This window comes from Eupeodes corollae, chromosome 1 (genome assembly GCF_945859685.1).
Source record: "Eupeodes corollae chromosome 1, idEupCoro1.1, whole genome shotgun sequence".
NCBI classification, from domain to species: domain Eukaryota; kingdom Metazoa; phylum Arthropoda; class Insecta; order Diptera; family Syrphidae; genus Eupeodes; species Eupeodes corollae.
In genome coordinates this window covers 243,745,329-243,765,448 of record NC_079147.1, presented here as the reverse complement: position 1 = coordinate 243,765,448, position 20,120 = coordinate 243,745,329, and the positions used below count along the sequence as shown (strand labels likewise).

The 20,120-nt window shown below is 33.6% G+C and overlaps 1 protein-coding gene across 1 annotated transcript; it reads left to right on the top strand.

The window, feature by feature from the left end:
- Positions 1–8,564: 8,564 nt before the first annotated feature.
- LOC129940001 (translocating chain-associated membrane protein 1) lies at positions 8,565–19,811 on the top strand. Its single transcript, XM_056048216.1, has 5 exons — positions 8,565–9,275; positions 9,611–9,690; positions 9,764–9,872; positions 18,332–18,663; positions 18,728–19,811. The coding sequence occupies exons 1-5, from the start codon at positions 9,138–9,140 to the stop codon at positions 19,173–19,175; spliced, it is 1,107 nt and encodes a 368-aa protein (XP_055904191.1). The 5' UTR covers positions 8,565–9,137; the 3' UTR covers positions 19,176–19,811.
- Positions 19,812–20,120: the final 309 nt, after the last annotated feature.

Sequence of the window (20,120 nt, the reverse complement as noted above, 5' to 3'; positions counted from 1 at the left end):
TTCTCACTTTTTTCTGAGGCGCTGTGAGCATTCGTGGCACCCACCTTGCACTGACCTTTTAAAGGTTAAGATGGTCATGAAGGATGGTGTGAATGGTACCAGTCGAAAGCTTGGTGATCTCTGCCATCATTTTCACCTTTATTCGGGCATCCTCGAGAACAAGTTTTTCGACTTCTTTGATGCTTTCCCCCGTACAAGCACTAGCCCGGGCGCCATAGCGGGGGTCGTCTTCAATGCTCTCTCTGCCTCTCTTGAAATCACTTGACCACTTTTGCACAGTTGATAATGAAGGTGCGGAACCCTGGTAAACTGCCACCATTTCTTCATGAATTGTTTTTTGACTTTTTCCTTGCTTAGTGAGAAAATTTAATTACAGCGCGATGCTCAATTTTCACCATCATCGTCTCAGTTGCCATTATGATTCAGTTTAAATAGAGATTTAACGGTAAATAATATGAAATTTTATATGAAATTTTACATGAATGCACTAAAATAATAGTATTAGTTGATAAATAAGTCAATTTATATATATAACCACAGCTTCACCCCGATACCGAGAATATATTGAACGCCCCTTATATTGCTCAATACATATCTATCTTAAAGGGTTGAAGTTTCCAAGGTTTGTCTCAATTTAGACTTTCTTTTGGAAAGTTTTTGTAGATATGTATTGAAACAATAAGAGGATGCTGTCACGTGTAAAGCACTAATTTTTTGACATTTGACAAAAATACACAATCAGTGAATTTGTACCGCCTCTAGGCACATCAGACCATTGTATCGTATCTGCAAAATTCTCATGCCTTAAGAACCCAGTTAAAGAAAAAACTCCTATGAGAACCGTTTGTCAATATGAGAAAGCCAACTGGGACGGTCTCCATGAATTCTTCAAGAACTTTAACTGGTTACTATGCTTCCTCGATAGCGACATGGATTCCAGCACAGATAATGGTACAAATTTAATTCTTTGTGGAATGAGAAATTCTATCCTGAATAGGGTAAAATCTATCAAACCAAACGAGAACTCATGGTTTGATTCGAGCTGTAAAGAGGTTACTAGGTTCAGAGATGTAAGTTTCCGTTGTTATAAAAACAACCGACTGAGGAAAACCGGAATAAGTTCAAACATGATAAAAAGACCTGTAATGGTCATATTCGACGAACCAAATTTTTGCATGATCAGAAATTAAGGCAAAAAATAATACAATGTCTCAAAGGTAGTAGGGTCGGTTGGGGTAAATGTGAACAGTTTTTGCATTTTTGTAGAGATACATTTTTTTCAGAGAAGTAAAAAATATATTTTTTTTAACTTTTAAAAGTGGATATTATATAATAATATACCTATTATTCTACTTATTATATGTTTATAAATGTATAAGCATCCAAAAACGATTTAGGGTATATATTTACCCCTTGCTTGTTTACATTTCCCCCATAAATTGCTAGGAGATCACCTATGGGGTTAAAGGAAACAGACATGAATTTCATTTGAATTATTCACTTGAAAAAATGATTACATTTACCCCAAATAATGCATATTACCCATCAAAAAAGAATTCGAAAAACACCTTTATACTTTTTTTTAAAATAGAAACAAATTGATTTTTACTCAAAAAATGATATTTAATCATATGCTTTCAAAGCTTTTTTTTAGGAACAAGATACAGGTACCTAGGTAGCCTAGCCAGTTATTAAGAGACAAACAAGTTTTCATTCTTTACTTTTCATTTACGTCGATTGTTTTTTTAAATTTGTAGTAAATACGTGTTTTTGACATGTAAAGAGTTGGATTTGGTAGAATTCCAAGTATGTTTTCCACAAAAAGTTTCCTTTTTTCAGCCGGCATCAATGCGAAAGTTGTTTTTGTAGTGTCCATACCACTTCAATTTCGTTGCTTTCTTTAGTGGTTACTGATAATCTGGTGCCTCCTTTCAACTGAATCAGGAGAAACTGACCTTTGTTCAGTGTTTTGGAACCAACAGGTTCTAACTGCTCATGGTCATCGTCGTCATCTAACTCCTCATTCCATGGGCTGTCCTCATCATTTTCGATGTTTTTTTCATTTTCTGACTCCTCAGCACTCGAGCTGACGTGTCTATTTTTATAGTACTCTGCTTTTTAATAGAAACTTTCCTCTTAAGCTTAGGTTTAGGTGTTCGTTTGGATTTCCTAAGATCTTCAGCTCCTTTAAGTCGATTAAGAACACTTTGCGAAGTAAGTACCTCCCCATAAGACATTTGATCAGTCGTGGAATGGGTTTTTTCTCTTTGACGGGTGGTTCATTTGGAGAATTTGGAGGTAAAAACAAGGTGCTGATGGATATTCTAGGAAAAATCTCTGCAATTTCTATAACAGGCTGTAGTTCACTTACTGTTTCAATTGAATTAGCCATGTTCGTATCGTTTTCGTGCATTCTTTCATCTTCTCGGTTTGTTTCGTTGTCAACAATAATATTCGCACCTAATTACAAAATTAGCATGCTTCAGTATCAGTACATACCTAAATGGTTAGTTCCTAATGCCTTACCTTCAATTACTTCAGTCGTTTCCTGTGAAATTACTCCATCGGATGAAAACTCCAAGCAAACATCATTCGAATTTGACCGGTACCTTTCCAGAGCTTCGGGCGGAAATTCGTTTTCTGGAAATTTAGTTCGATCCACAATGTAAATTCCGGTGTTTACAAATCCAGATATGATGTTGTCAGCGGTCATAGAATCTTTCCAGGTTTCTCCGATAAGTTTGGAAAACATCTGTTTACTGAGGCGCATACAACATTTGCCCATTTGCGATTTTCCAAAAGCTACCAGTTTTTTTCCCCAAGCTGTTGTTATTGGACCAAATACGCATTTGTACAATGGTTGCAACTTATCAGTTAGATGACAAGGAAGCCGCATCAACATCACATTGTTTTTCAAAGCTTTCTCAACTATTCGTACGCTTTTGTGACTGCAATGACCATCGTATACCAACAATGCTGCTTGATCTGGTAATCTCCCTTCATCACGAATATTTCTAACAAAAGGAATGAAGCCATCAGCCAACCAATTGAAAAATTGTGGTTCCTCCATCCATCCATTTTTTGAGGCCGCATAGAGTGTTCCCGGAAAACCAGCTTCAGAAGTCCATCTCGCCTGAACAGCAGCACCTTTAAAAATTATTAACCGTGGTAATGTGGTGCCATCGGCTGAAACGCATGCAAGCACTTCTTCTCCTTTTTATATGTTCGGGGCATTTTAAACGCTAGAAATAGAAGTACCTAAGTAAAAAAAATTATGGAAAGGGACGTTTACATCTATCCCAAAAACTTGTTTACTTTTACCCCATAGTTTTAAATTACTGGGGTAAATGTAAACATGCAAAAAAAACTACAAGGATTGACAAGAGTTTGGTGTATTCACAGAAACTACTTCAACGCACTTTTATTTACATATATATTAAACAAATTTTAATTACGCTTTCAATTTAGTCAATTTTTTTCAAAGTTCACAAACACTTATAAACTTGAATTTCACTTTTCAGATATAGCTTAAAATCAAGACTAAAATTCTCGACGAAATCCGAACAACAACTAAAAGATATTACATGCACCGGTTTTTTGTCTGGGTTGCTACAATTTAACGGCCGTTTACATTTACCCCATGTTTACATTTACCCCAACCAACCCTAAACATTTCTGGTCATTTGTAAAAAAACGTACGAAACACCACGTCATCCTGAGTTCTAACGCTTGTCCACAATGACACTCCCTATGTAAGCTCGATTGATAAAGCCAATTTGCTTGCAGTTTGCTGCTAATTCGACGCTACCGGAAAGTGTCATGAGTCCTCCTGTTCTTGAGAGCGTAAATGATTCTATGGTCTCTTTCCGAGCGGATGAAAAATAGCATTTGTCTAGCCTGTCCCAAAAAAAGCGAATCCTCCTCCACTTTAGACTATCGTCCAATTGCACTTACGTCCCTTCCTACCAAGGTCATGGAAACGCTGATAAATTTCCAGCTTAAGAAATATCTTGAAGAACGGAAGCTTCTTAATGACAGACAGCATGGCTTTCGTAGCAATAGGTCCACTGGTGATCTCATGGTTCATCTCACCGAACAGTGGAACAAATCCTTGCATTGTTTTGGAGAAAGTAAGATTATTGCGCTTGATATTTCAAAAGCATTTGATAGAGTTTGGCACCAAGCTCCCTTATCGAAAATGCTTGCTTTTGGCATTGATGAATCTCTTCTTCGTTGGATTAGAAATAACCTTTCTAACCGTTCAATACAAGTTGTATTAGATGGTTTCAAGTCTGAAATTCATAAAATAAATGCTGGTGTCCCCCAGCGCTCCGTTTTGTCTCCGACTCTCTTAATTTTATTCATAAATGATCTCTTGTCGGTCACTTTTAATCCATTAAACTGTTTCGTCGACGACAGTACCCTCAGCTTTTCATATTCGTTTCTATAGATTCTCATCCTTGTCCTTCAGATGTGGAACTTAAATGGCAGCGTATGATAAGCTCATTAAATTCTGATCTTGACAGCGTTGTCCAAACGGGAATCAAAAACCGTGTTGAATTTAAAACTTTGAAAACTCAATGCTGTCTCCAGTCGTAATTAGCTTTTCACACCAAACCCGAAACCCGGTTTTCGCCGAAAACCTACATCGAAAGCTCAAGTTTTCCCATTTTTGGTTACCGACAAGTTTTCATAAACAACATGTTTTATATAAAACCTCTCGAAAACTAGTTGCAACTTGCAATTCAAAGTTGAACTTAAAAACAAACCTTTCGAAAACAAATATTTTTAATTTTGAAATAAATTTAGTCGTGGTAAGTAATATTATTTATACAATTTCCTTCCAAAATAAGAATTATTGCTTTTGGTTTTATATTTACAGAATATGGACATTTTTCAACGTCGAGAATAAAAGCCCCTGTGACTATTTGCGGCACTGGCGGTTCTTTTATGATCCTCCCCTCCAGAGTTTCAAACACTCTTTGTTAAGCGAGGAACCGGAATTCACTATAGCTATTGGCGTGACGACCCCAAGAACGAAGATGACTTGCTCATAGTTAGTAATGACGTTTCCAAGGCATGCATCTTCCAACTTGTCGCCACAAATATGTTCGACGCTATCGCTTACTACCTGGAGAAAGACTTTCCGGTAACTCCGTTCAATTACAAGGGTTTAGGAGATATGAAAAAGGCGATAAGTTCATTTGTGGAGGAAAATAAGTATGAAAGAAAATCCTTGGTGGAGGCTATGTCGCAGGGGGCTAGGATAATTTGCGCCGAAACATTCCACAATGTGGAAATCGTTGTTCCAGTGAATAAAACCACAACAGTGGGCTTTCGCCCCTTGATGGACAGCGATGCCAACTTCAAGAAGACCCTCAGTGCTTTGGACAAGCCAGGCGAGGGTGATTTTGGTACGCATCTGGAACCAGGAATTGAAATTTTCTGCTCCGGCCATAAGGACCTACACGAAATCGTTCAGAATTTCCTCAACCCCGCCTATTAGCTGCTTGGACGGCCACAATGCATGGATATTCTGAAGTCACATTTGGCCAACAGAAGCAATAGTCATAAGCAGTATTTTGGATTGAGTTTGTTTTGAAAGAAAAAAGAAAATGTAGCTTCGGTTGTGATTTTGCACACCTCCTCCGGCAGAGTAAAAAGAGGCCAACAGCGAACCCTGTGTATTCTTATCTTCAAATCTGACAACTGTCAGATCGGGAGTGCTAAAATTTGGACATAAAAAACCTTTTAAATGTTTCTTAGCTAAAATACAAGTACTGGATTACCTTGGTCTTGATCTGCGGTTTTATAAAAGAGGTCGTATTGGTTGCCTTGGAGGCCTCGCACCTTGAGACCGTTTATCCACGGTTCTTGGATAATGCCAATGTCGAAGTTTTCCTCCCCACAAGGAAAACTCTCAGATTATCGGAAGCACACTTAGAGTGCTTCAGATTAATCTGGATGACCTTCAGCGCTTTTCTTAAAATTATTTTTAGCTGCAGAGCTGGGGCCCGGCAACTCGCTGGGGATCTCGAATCGAGACCAGCGGATTTTGCCTCTGAAGACCGCGGATCAGGTCCTGTCCGCTTGGCTTTATGCTCATGAGCGGCAACCAAATGCTAGCCTTCGGTTGTCTAGGGATGTCCTGGGATAAGCTTGAGCTGCAAGCCCTCCCAGTCATTGCTAACCTTTGACTACGGAAATCAGTAGAAAACCTATCCGCACACTTAATTACCCTATACCCCCTGAGCACCTGTCCAGAATCAAAACTAGGGTAGGGGCCCTCACTGTTTGATATAGTGTATGAAAACACCATCTCAGAGAGCTTGCCCTCAATAGAGTTCCACACGTTCAGCAGACCTTTGCTGTTTGTGGAGAGCTCATCCACAACTGCTACGTGGAGGTCATCCCTGGCAACCTCACTAAGTGTACGCAGTGGCGCTGCTCCAGAAGATGGTGCTTTCACTGGCTTTCTCCGGTCGTCAAGCTTGCTCTTTTTCTGAGACGTGCAGATCTCTACCTGAGCTCTGTTTCGCTTAACGGCCTTTACTCGGCTGGCCAGAAGGTTGTTGTATCTATATTCATCAACAACCTTCTGATAGTTTATTTTATCTTGGGCGTCCCTCTCATGAAACACTCCGGTCTCTTAATTTTTGGCAATCTTGTTAAGAATGTGAGAGGCCGTTTTGAAGCGGTTCCTGAGAAGATCGCCTTCTGATGGTTTTTTGGTTCTTCGATTTGCACTGCTACTCGAGGGTTTCGGTTTTGTACGGTTTATAGGTGTGCTATGAATAGCACTGCCTATACTTCCTGTGGTTTTGGGTTGCTCACAAGTGCTGAAACTACCAGCGCTAAATGAGCTCCCCTTTAAGGTCTCCTAGCTGCAGGCCAAGAGTTCATCCTCCAAGTCTGTGGATGGTTCTACGTTTGTCATGTCTATTTGGTCCATTTTATAAAAGTTTTTGAATGTTGGTCCCACGAGTAGGTAAGCAGAAGATAAGACGGACCCTGTCAAGGCATCCGCAGTTAGTACATGGTTTTTTCATTTCTCCAGCTATATTAATCCAATTGCTAGCAACGGCTGAGTTATTTTTGTGAAATAGCCTCACTGGCTCCGACCAACGAAGCCAGTTCCTTTTTTTTTTCTTCGAAGAGAAATACATTTTTTTCTTTTGTTTATTTTTTGGAAGTTGAACTTCATCGTCTTCATCACTTCTTGCACATCACCAATAACATCTTCAGCATCCTGAGTTTCCGATTCAGAAATGTATTGTTGGAACACATTAGACAAATCCATTTTATTTTAAATATTAAATCAAAGACAAAACACCGAAAGCCACCAGTAAACAATTTTTTTCCAATACAAAACTTAAATATGCCGGACAATTAAATTTAGAACGAAAAGAGTGGAGAATTGTACTAAGAAATTTTGTACAGCTATCCACTAAAATGACACATTTCGTCGTTCAGCAGCGTACTGAAAATCGAAAAGCATAGCGAAATTTTTCGTATATGATTTCGTCGTGTCATTTTTGTTTGGAAATGTTGGCTTAGACCTATAAAGAGGAAAATTGTATTATTCAGGCAAATGTGTTAAAAGTTTCATATATTATATGGTTTATTAAAGTTCTTGTTTTTTTTGTGTTCGCTATAAAATTTTTCGAATATCGAAAATAAATGTATCCATCTTGAGAAACGTCAAAATTCATCGACTAGTGCCAAGATTTAGAATTTTTTTGCACCAGAATATATTTCATCACACTAGTGTCAAAATTTATCCAAACGTCAACTTTAACGAACATTTTAACACAAATTGTACACGGGCTAAAAGTTTTAAATGAAGCTGTAAATATCTAATGTAGGGTGCAATCGGCTAAGGTGATAATTGACTACCATATTTTTGATCATTTTCATTCCGTCTGTGTAAAATGATTCAACTCAATTCAATTCGATTGAACATTTTTAGATTCAAACTGTCAAAATTCATTATTGCCATTGTTAAATTTTTAATTTATTCCTATAAAACATCTCAATAAAACTATCAAATTGAATGTGTTTGAATAATATTGTTACTTTTCTTGATTTTGGTTTGAATCTCGTAAGCTTTGTCGTTCACAGAAATTTGTTTTTTGAACGAAACATACATACGTAACTAAGAAAATGTTCCAGTCGTTTGTGTAAGCGTCTGGTAGCTCTATTCGGAATAAACATATTAGTTTGAAAAAGACTATCACATTTTTGTTGTGACAGCTTTTTAGGTATCAATTTGACTATCACCTTGCAAAGATTAAATTCGCTTATTTTGATTGTCAATTATCAACAATCAGCTTAGCCGATTCAACCACTGCTCCATCTAGGTGTGAGCTGTAATATTAGTTATATTCACCTTTTGTTTGTTATCTGCCCACTAGTCCTTAATTTCTACCACATCACCATCTTCAGTGGGTGACGTTGACATTTTGTCACCCACCCTCTTCCTTTTTTTGCCGAAAAGCAACAACAAAACCAAAAATCTGGAAACGTCAACAAAAATTCATCTGTCAAACAAAAAAAAGAAACAAAAAGAACACAAAGAGAGAGAAAATCACAAAAAAGAAGAAATCCTCTTTGAAAAGAAATAAATTAACTTTGTTCTCTTGCTACTTGCTCTGCATTCCATGCAATTCTCTGTTGAAATCTTGAAATATAATCGCAAATTCATTCAATTTTACACACGCCAATTGCATTGTCGGTTCCTGAATCCTCTGTCTTCCAAGTGAGTGATTCCGTGTTTTTGACTTAACTCATTGGAATCTCTAATATCCAAGAGATATCTTAAGACAGACGCCTCAAAAATAAAGAAAACATAAATCCACTCCATAATCTCGTACTCGTACGTCGTAGCCCATAGTCGTAGCTCGTAGCTGTTGTCGTAGTCGTAGTCGTAGCGATTCTCATTGTTGTCTTCTTCACCATTGATAACTGGGAGAGTTTAGTTGTTGTACACGTCACTAGATTTCTTCTTCCACTTCTACTTTAATCCAACCAACGACGAACGACGAGCGAACGATTTGATTTGTGGTGATTTGATAGTTTCAGTCTTGGATTGATTTCGTAGTAGTGAACGAGCGAAACGTGACGGCGACGACGGCAAGATGGCAATTAAACCAGGAATGGGACGAAAGTCTTCCAACAAGAATCCACCAATTCTTAGCCACGAATTTGTTATCCAAAATCATGCAGATATAATTTCCTGTGTGGCAATGGTATTCGTTGTGGGTTTAATGGACGAGGTAAGTGTTTCAGCATCCGGATGCAATTTCAAGTGCCTACTATTGTGCCACGTATCCTCTCTACATTCTGCTACTATACCATCCCAAACTAGCCTTAACCTCAATCACAATAATGGACTACAACGAAAGAAAGGCCGAATACCTTCAGTATTCAGTGGAGGAAGGTATGTAGGTACCTTCTCTCGTGGTAGTTGGACGATGTTAATGCATAGTTGATGATGGATTTGGTGAAAGTTGTAATGAGTTGAAATGTGGCAGGCTTTAGTTGGATTTTCTTCTTCTTCATTTTAATTGATGTTTCTTGTCTTGGTTTTTTTTCTTCTTCCTCCATAAAGACCACGGCTAAATTTGCGAGTCCGTTTGTGTCATTGCATCACAATGTGAGCGGCGAGGATCCCAGCCATGAATTCCCAACGTAAGTTCACAATAATTTTTGCATACCTCTTCAAAGTGATGTTGATTTTTTTCCCTCATGTTTCTTTCTTCAGAGGAAAGCCATACACTTATGCTGCTGGAGTCAAGGACCAATGTGCTATCTTCTTCTACACCTTGACCTGTATCATTATGCATGCAATTCTGCAAGAATTTGTCCTCGATGTAAGTATTATTTATAGTTTTTGTTTTTTTTTTTTTTTGAAATTCAGAAATATTTTAGCATATTACAATTAGCTTAATATCTCGACATTGTCTCTTCGATGCTCTCCTTTGAAGGTCACTAGTTGATAAGTAGAGTGTCTTATTTCTATTCTGTTTTTTGATTACGTTTGGTTGTTTATACAGCTGTTGATTAGTTTGTGGGTTTTTTCCGTCTTAGTTTTATAAATATAAATTCTATAATCTAGGATTTTTGATAAAATCGTAAAGCCAATCCAAAAAAACCGGTATTGAAAAAGAAGAGGTACTCTCCATTTCTATGAACTTGTCCGGTTTAAGTTGTTCATTATGTAAATGTCCCGAAGCTATGTATATTCTTCATTAAAAACGATTTATAAGCATTTTTGGCCTTCTTCGTTTGAAACCGAAAATGTAAGGCAATAACATATCTCAAAATGCCTATCAAGCTATCCTGCCGTAAGCCGTTGCCAATAAACTAAGAAAACATATCGACAAGTCAAAACTGATTCCTTAATTTTGTTTACTGTGTTAAGTCTGTAGAAGCCTAGGCAAAGTCTTCAAGTCTTAACAAGATGAACAAAAAGTTAAGTTTATTTATTTACATGCGTTTGATGGGCACAAGTCAGATTTTATGCTTCTTTTGCAGAATTACACGTCACGTCAATCAGTCCACATGGCATTTTGCTTCAATTTAAATTTATGAATTTTCAGTTTCTGTTCAAGGTCGTAGAGACTAGACTGTTTTATAAAATTTAATGAAACTCTATGGTACTTAAATAATGTATGTATTTTAAAGGTCATTACAAAAAAAATACTTTTTAATGTTTTTGAAGTTGTTTAGGAATTTTTAGATTTTGCAAAGATACAAAACTATTAAAAATATAAGAAAAATGTCGAAGCTGCCCATACACGACACAAAATAACTACACATTGTTTTGATTTTTGCACAAAAAACTCCATTCGCAAATATCAGTTGGAGCAGTTTTTTAATATTCCACAGAAAGTTTTTGTAATCGGTTCGATTTGTCGAATTTGAAATTTTGAGATTTCTGGGCGTTTCAAGGTCCCTAGAATCTAAATTAAAGGTTTTTAGAGGGATTTCTGTGTGTGTGTACGATCGTACTTCCGTACGTTCGGGATACCATTTTTTAGTCAAGAACCGGTAAAGATATTGACTTCAAATAAATTAGTATTAGTTCCTATAGTAGTTTAAAATAAAGTGCACAACTGGATCGCTTAAAAATGGCTCCTGTGTACAAATAAAACGTATGTTTTAAAATTTACCAATAAAATAAGTTTTTCTCCAAAAACTTAAATGCCTTTTATTTAATCAAAAATCTTTGATTTTTAAAACAGAACATTTAGTACATATACATATACAAATTTTCAATCTTCCTTAAAAATGTTTTTGGTATGCGGTTTTGTAGTGCTTTTACATTTTCCATTAGATTTTCGTCAACAAATATTTACCCGTTTTTGAAATATCGAATTTTTAAAACCAAAACAAAAAGCAATGAAAGTTTTGATGGTCAACAGTATAAGCGCTTGTGTTTATTGAAATCAATTCATTAGTTCTTGAAATTAAAAATAGTTCTATGAGGGTACCCTTCCGGAGCAATACAAAAAAGAGGCTAGGATGCGACCAACACTGATAACTTCCCATCCTGTCTGTCGATTTGTCTTGCTTAAAAGTTTGCAGGTTTTTGTGTTTGGTTAAAAAAGTTGTCAGTTTAATTATTCTTTAAAATTTTAAATTTTCCAAAAATATTTTTCATATAAAGAAATAGGTTAGTTTGAAAATCTAGTTTTGTTAAATGGATTTTTAGTCTAAAACAATTTTTTACCAATTTTGCAGCTTTTGTTAAATTTTTACAAATTGGATGAATGAAATTAATTTGAGAGATATCAAGAACCGAAAATCAATTCTTCCCAAATTTGCGTACTATTTTTTGTAGGTATTGTTTTTTTATGGAATAACGGACTGTTGGATTTTTATACAAAAAAAACTACTGAATATCGAAAACAATATTTTCTGTGAAATAAGAAAGTTTGAAAACAATATTTTTAATTTTTGAAAAGGTATTGGAGATGAAAGTAAAAATTTGTTTTTTTTTTGTTTTTATATTTTGTAAAAAACTGTCAATTGGATTTTTCTCAAAATTTACTTGATTAATGACATAGATATTTTTTAAAAGAAACGAGTAGTTTATTGCCAATATCTCAAAGTTTTGAGAAGATATTTGAGTCGAAATTCAATTTTTATTAACTTTTTTAAAATTTTGTTTAGGTTTTTAATTTTTTTGTAAAAAAAAACTGTCAATTCAATTTTTATCAAAGTCTTTTAAAATGTTCATAACAATATTTTTTAACGATAAAAATAGTTTAAAGCCAATATCTCAAAGTTTTGAAAAGATATTTCAGTCCATATTTAATTTTTACCAACCTTGATCAATTTTTTTTTGGTTTTTATTTTTTATAAAAAAAACTGTCAATAAGATTTTTCTCAAAATTTTATCAGATTTCTGTTTATTCTTCGTTGCACACAATTGTTTTGAAGATGAAATCATAATTTAGTCGTAAAATTTTCAACTTGAGAATTTTTTTTTCAGTTTTTTTTTTAAATTTAAAAAACCGTTTAATGGATTTTTTTTCAAAAAATATACTTGTTTATTATCACGTTACAATATATTATATAAAATTTAATTCAAGTCTCTAGCGTTTTTGGCTTGTAAGCTATTAAAGTATAAAAAACATTTTCACATTTTTTTAAACTGCTATTATAAAAAAACCGCCCACGCAATTTTCTTGAGAGCCCTTTCTGCATCTTTTTGCATTATTATCTCTATAACAAAATTTATTTGAAGTCGATAACTCTTCTGATTCTTGAGCTATGGACAACGAAGAAAACGTCGCGAACGTACGGACGTACGAAAGTACGTACACACGCACGCACAGACATCTTTCTAAAAATCTTTTATTTCGACTCTAGGGACCTTGAAACGTCGAGAAATGTCAAAATTTTCAATTTGACAAATCGGACCCATTACAATAACTTCCTATTGGAAGTTAAATATATTTTTCTATTGAAAGAAACAAAATTAAGATAGAAAAATAGATAAAAGTTTAGTAAAAATCAATCGGTTTGTTTTTGACAAAAAAAATAAAATTTTTTAACAAAAAAATTGCATGTGGACTTCTGTTATTTTTAGTATTAAACAAATGAAAAAAAACGCCTATGCGAATCTGCTTTAAACTTTAAGTTTCAAGTTTGAACTAAATCGACCAAATAATTTGATCCGTAGGGAAGAGGACAGACGGACGAAACCAGTTACCCACTTTTTTCGACTTCTCTTCCTACGATGGAATATGTTTTATTAAAATCTCGAGTTCAAATGCAATACTTGCTTGTAGTTTCTGTTTATGTTTGTAGTCAATAGTCGAACCTTGAATATATTGAAACTGACCTGTGATATTAAAATCTTGCTAAATTTTCGTTAGCATCTAAAATAAGTGTACCTACAGTCCCTGGCCGTATTATTAGTCGCACTTTAGATTTTATGCAAAATCTTATTTTAATCAGGTTTTCGAATATTGTAATGCATTTAAATTATTTTGTATGCAGAATATAAACTACTTCCTAGAAATAAAGCAACAGATTTAAATAATTGTTTTTAAAACTAATATTTTCAGTTTTTTTATGTTATTTTTGTAATTCTTTTTCAATATTTTGTTGAACCTCCTTTTGCTTTAATAAGAGTCTTAATTCTGCGCGGCATACTGTCAATAAATGATTTGACTGTTTCCTGCATTTGTGCGTGGTGATTCCACAAGTGAACTACTCTTTCAATAAGTGACCGTATACGTCCCTCCTCCTCAGCATTCAAACGTTTTCAATTGGGTTCATATCAGGGCTGTTTCCCGGCCAGTCCAACAGAGGTATGTTTTCTTCTCTAAAATAAGTTTTTATTGGCCGGGATGTGTGGCAGGGAGCTCCATCTTGCATACAAATCTAACTATACATCCATTCTTGAACATTAAAAATATAGCGCATTGTCTAATAATTATAAAAATTCTGCAGTGCGTCTAATAATACGGCCAATGACTGTATATATTGGAAACTAAATTCACAAAAGAAAATGAGTGTTTTCGTGCAGAAAAACCCAAAACGCAAAGATGGCTTAAGACCCTGTAATTTGTAGAAAGGCTTTACCTTGCACATATGCATGTGCACATACAGGATCAGGATCTTGACCAACTTATAGATAAATTTGAAGAGCAAGACTGTACCAAAGTCATGAAGACGCTTTCAAATGTGTGACAAAAATGACTGAAGCCAAATTACATATTTACAAAAATGTAGTTTTATTATTTATTTAAAAAATAAATAAATTTCAATATTCTTTTTATCATTGTAAAAGGACTCATGTCTAAAAATAAGTTATCAAAGGTTTTATGGGTACCTGAGCCAAAGATAAGTTTGTTTGTTTTTATATTTTCTTGTCCTCAATTCTATCCTAAAGATTATTTTATCCAATTTAAAAAAAAATCGCCAAAGTTGATTTCATGTTCTAAAAATGTCCCGTCCTTCCAAAAAAAAATATACTAAGTTTTGATGTGGAACAAACATATTAGAAGGAAAAGGGGCTTGAATAATTTGTTTTCCAAATTACTCAAGAATGGTTAAAAACGTGAAAATGAAGCTCTAAAAAAAATCAGTTTTGTTGGAGTTTTATACAATTAATAAAATTTTTGTAACTATATTTTAGAATATTAATTTTCACTCGATTAAAATTTGCAGGAGCTAATTTAAAGTTCGCAGAATACAAATTAAATGGTTGTTATTCTATTCCACCAAAACAAAAACGTGAACAGCTTAAAGGAGAAGAATTTGGTTAGCTAAAGCCAGAATAGACATACATTTTTAAAAAACTGAGGAAAGCTAATTTTTTAACTTGTCTGTCAACAATTTATTTTGTCCAAATAAATTCAATCATTGAGTTTTCTAATTTTAAATTTTTAGCAGGACATGTAGAGTTTCTGTAAACATCACCTTTTCCGATGCTTTTGATGTAAGTGCAGGTGTACCTCAAGGCTCTGTATTTGGTCCTATCTTATATAATATTTTCACATATGATTTTCCCTCCTTTCCCAACTGTGAAAAAGCAATTTTTCCCGATAATACCTGTATCTTTTCTACAGATTCAGTTGGCTTCTTCATAAAAACTAACTTGAAATCTGCATTAAATGAAATACAAAGCTACTGCAATGCTTGGAAAATAAAAATAAACTCTTCAAAACACTCGAAAGAGAAAAGCCTGTTTTTTGCCAAGTAATAACCTTTTTATTTGCGGTATGAGTACAGGTGCAAAATATCTTGGCTTATACCTCGATAAAAACCCTTATTTTTGGCTTACATGTTAAAGAAATAGTGAAAAAAGTTTGTATCCCAATAAAAAGTTTTCATCAACCAAGAATCTAAATTGAGCATGAAAAATAAGTTGTTGATATACAAAGTCGCTTTCAAGCAATCAATTTTTACGGTTCTCCTGCGTGGGGCAGATGTGCTATAAGTCACGTACGTAAGTTACAAATCATTCAAAATAAAGTCTTGAAATTGATGTTGAATCTTCCGAGACATTTTTCGACAGAAAAACTGCACCAAATTTGTAATATTGAATTTATATCGTTAAGACTTTCAAGGCTTTATGAGAGATATAATACAGCATGCAATTCTTCCATAAACTAATTGATAGCAAACCTGGCTAGTTCAAAAATATTTAAAAAAAAAGATTATATATATGTATATATAACACATAAATATATATATTTTATTTACATAATCATTTGTATATTTATTTTTTAACTTCCCATAGGAAGTTATTGTAATGGGTCCGATTTATCAAATTGAAAAGAGTCGAAATAAAAGATTTTTATAAAGATGTCTGTGCGTGCGTGTGTACGTACATACGTTCGCGATGTTTTTTCGTCGTCCATAGCTCAAGAACCAGAAGCGATATAGATTTCAAATAAATTTTGTTATACATATAATAAGGCAGAAAGTGCTCTCAAGAAAATTGCGTGGGTGTTTTTTTTTTACCATAACAGTTTAAAAAAAGGTGAAAATTCTGGTTAACCCTAAATATCTTACGAACCAAAAACGCTATAGACTTGAATTAAATTTTATATTTTTTTTTTATAAATCAAAAAAACTGAAAAAAAATTGTCACTTCCAAAATTTTACGACTAAAATATGATTACATCTCCAAAACAATTTTGTGCAACGAAGAATAATGTTTTTGACATCTGATAGAATTTTTAGAAAAATCGAATTAACAGTTTTTTTATAAAAAATAAAAATCTAAAAAAAACATTACTCAAAAATGGTAAAAATTGAATATCGATTCAAATATCTTTTCAAAAACTTGAAATTTAGGCTTCAAACTTATTTTATCTTATAAGAAATATTTGAAAAATGTTGAAAAAAATCGAATGGACAGTTTTCTTACAAAAAATAAAAACCTAAACAAAAATTAATAAAAGTTGGTAAAAATTGATTTTCGACTCAAATATCTTTTCAAAAATTTGTAATAATAGCTTCTAACTAATTTTTACTTATAAGAAATATTGTTTTTAACATTAAACAAATTTGGTAAAAATTGATGTTCGGTTCTTGATATCTCTCAAATTAATTTCATTCATCCGATTTGTAAAAATTTAACAAATGCTGCAAAATTGGTAAACATTTGTTTTCCACTAAAAATCTATTTAACAAAACTAGATTTTCAAACTAACCTATTTCTTATATGAAAAATATTGTTGGTAATTTTAAAATTTTCAAGAATAATTCAACTAACAACTTTTTTTTAACAAAACGCGAAAACCTACAAACCTTTTAAGTGGGACAAATCGACAGACAAGATGGGGAGTTATCAGTGTGGGTCGCATCCCAGCCTCTTTTTATTTTTACAATAAATTTCTCCTTACCCTTAAGTTCATTGAAAGAAAGTTCTTTTTGTATCTCAAGTCGTAAAGTCTTAAAAAAATAACGACTTTCTTCAAACGAATACTGAATATACGTATACTAATTTTTTTATAAAATCAGTTCTTGTTAGCATTTTCCAATAGGGAATCATTAACCATGTAGAATTTAATGATTTAAAAACTTATTGCCATATACTGTCATTAAAGCTGAATGCCACTTTTCATAGATGGTTTTTGTATCCAGAAGACTAAACAGCTGTAATTTTTAGGTATGTGCATTACATTTTATTCTCCGACGGTGTAAAAATGTTTGCACGCCTCTTGACCTGGTTATAATCTATAAAGTCTATACAACAAAAACTCGAGTCCAATTTTCATATATGGGAAGTTGCCCTAATAAAACACTTATTTGGAAATAATTCAAACAAGAGCTCTAAATATGGAAGGTGACCGTTTTCTTTCTAATACATTTGCAACTTTCAAGCAAGGCCATGTTTCATGTCTGTCCTTATTTTATATCTATTTTTATAATTTTCATCTCTCAAAAAATTCGGACGTAATACTTGTTCTTCTAAGAAGGCTAACCAGTTAACCCTTAGGCCCATATATTATGTTTTTAGCCACACAAAAAACGAATGAGGAATACTTTACTAGGCTCAATAATACTCACTCATTACAATGGGCAGGTTCAGACGATACAAGTGACTTGAAAGTTAGGCAAGTTTCCCGTATCTGATTTTCCAGCTGCCAAAATATTACCTTCCAATTAAGACAACTTTAATGGAAAGTTGAATGGAATATTAGCCAAGAAAAATCTCCCTAACTATTAAGTCAAGTCTACTTCTATTAAAATGACAGCTTATCATGTTTTTTCATTCAACTGAAAGCTTAACTTTATTACTCTATAATTTATTTATTTTCTGCACAACTTTATTTAATACATTTTGTAAATGGGTTTCTTGTCAATTTGGAAAAGAAATAACTATAATTTCTTTACAAAACAAAATACAAATCGTGATGGACTTGTAGCTTGCTTGAGGAGTGTTTTGTAGACAATAATTTGTTTGATACTAAGAACTTAAGTAAAGGTCTGCGAAGTAAAGTTCTGAATTTGAAATTCATGACACTTGAAAAACAAACTAGTTGCCTTGGGCAAACTGTACTTTCAAAGAATGAACTTGACTGCAAATGAAGTCCCTTATGTTGCATGAACCTGCCCATTTCAATTCAATATGCATCGATATCTCCTGTATAATTCTATCCATTTTTAATTGCTCAGACGGTCTTTAATAATTTTAAGTACCCGTCAAATACGAGTATATATAAAAAAGAAGCAATTTTTCTACTCCCTTATTCGTAAGAAGTCTTTATTGTACCATTTGGTTCGATATTAAATTTAAATCATATCTTCCCAACTTATATAAATATTTAACAACGATTTATAATTTTTTTCATTACAGAAAATCTCCAAGAAACTTCACCTCTCCAAATTCAAGTTGTCGCTCTTCAACGAGTCCGGACAGCTTGTTGTGTTTTATATTCTATCATTCTTGTGTGGTGCTGATGTTATTCTTCGTGAAGGATACTTTAGTAAATTCTCGCTTCTGTGGGAAGACTTCCCCAACCATCCAATGATCTTCCTCCATAAATTCTTCTTCATTGTCCAAATGGCTTACTACTTGCACATGCTGCCCGAATTATATTTCCAAAAGGTCAAGAAAGAAGATCAACAGCCAAAAATAATTCACGCTATCACTGGATTTTCTATTATCTGTTTGGCTTATACTTTTGGGTAAGTTGAGCTTCTTTAAAATTAAAAGAGATATGAAAAATTAAACTTTATGTTTGTATTATAGTTTCCAAAGAATCACACTCGTCCTACTTACCCTGCATTATTTGAGTGAAATCATTGCTCACATCTTCCAATTGATTGGAGTTTTCGATCGTGACGAGAAATATGCCAGCATTCGTATCGTCAACAGTGTGTTCTTTGTTTTGGTTCGTTTCGCCACAATGGTCATTGCTGTGCTTACCCTCTACTATGGTGTAGCCAATACCGAACAGTCAACTCGTGGATTTATGGCGCTCATTGGAGTTATCATTCTTCAAGGATACTTGATCTTCTCCTTCATCACTGAACAATTGCGTGCCAAACGTGAACGTCAACGAGAATTGAAACAACAATCACAGGCCAAGAAAAACAAAGCCATCAAGGAAAAGATCAAGAAGAAGAAGGAAAGCGACCTCCCCGAAGCCGATCAATCACCTAGTCCATCGCACAGTGGCAAAAGTAAAGTTAAATAAATTTCTAACTCTAGCTAGCTTGCCATTTCCATCTTAGTAAAAAAAAATTATAACACAAACTTCCATGCTGAGAGAATTCTAAGAAAAAACAAAAAAAAAATAATATCCTGCGTGATCCCTCTCCAGAGTCTTAAGAGTCAAGTTTTATGTGTTGTTGTGCTGGAGTATAACAATTCCGTTTATTATTGTCCATTAAATGGATTGAATTCTGTTTTTTAAATCTTTTTTGTTTTTCAATTTTCACAGCGAAAGAGAGAGGGATCACGTTTTTTTAAAAGAATTCTATCTTTATTTTTGTCTACTATTTCTATCTTTTTTGTTTTTGTTTCATGTATATTTAAGCCACTTATATACTTCGTCCTTTTTCTTATAACTTTATTTTCTCTTATTACCTACTTTAAACAAATAAAAGAATGATCTATAGAACATTTTGCGAATGCTTGAGTAATGAAAAAGCTACTAACGCAACAAGACTTTATAGTGAAACATAAAATGCACTTAGAGGGTAATGAAATGATTTTTCTTTTCTCCAGAAAATGCAAACTATTTTGTACAAAAAAAAGAAAAATAAATTAAATAAGAAACAAGTGAAACTTTTTTATGAAAATTCAAAACAAACAAACAAAAAAAAACACATCCATACAAAGTTATGATGAAATAAAAAACACAGAAAAAAAGTAAAAAACAAAATGTATATTGTTTAATTTTTTTGGACTGCCTGCACGTGCACACGCTTGTATTTTTAGCAACAAATTAAAATTATAACTAGTTTAGTATCTAGTTAAGTAGAAGACTGTATAAACTTCTTCAACAACTGGTAAGCTTTTTTTCAAATCTTTCTTGTTTTTTTTGTTTTTTACTTATCGAGCGTATTTTTTATTTAATAATTTTTATATTTTTTTAAAACAGTAAACTGGTTGTTTTATATTTAAATTGTGCTAATAT

Excerpts from the sequence above, each read along its gene's own strand:
- LOC129940001 (XM_056048216.1), top strand. The coding sequence starts at position 9,138 with ATGGCAATTAAACCAGGAATGGGACGAAAGTCTTCCAACAAGAATCCA. Across the intron at positions 9,276-9,610 it reads TTGTGGGTTTAATGGACGAG|ACCACGGCTAAATTTGCGAG; the intron begins GTAAGTGTTTCA and ends TCCTCCATAAAG. Across the intron at positions 9,873-18,331 it reads TGCAAGAATTTGTCCTCGAT|AAAATCTCCAAGAAACTTCA; the intron begins GTAAGTATTATT and ends TTTTCATTACAG.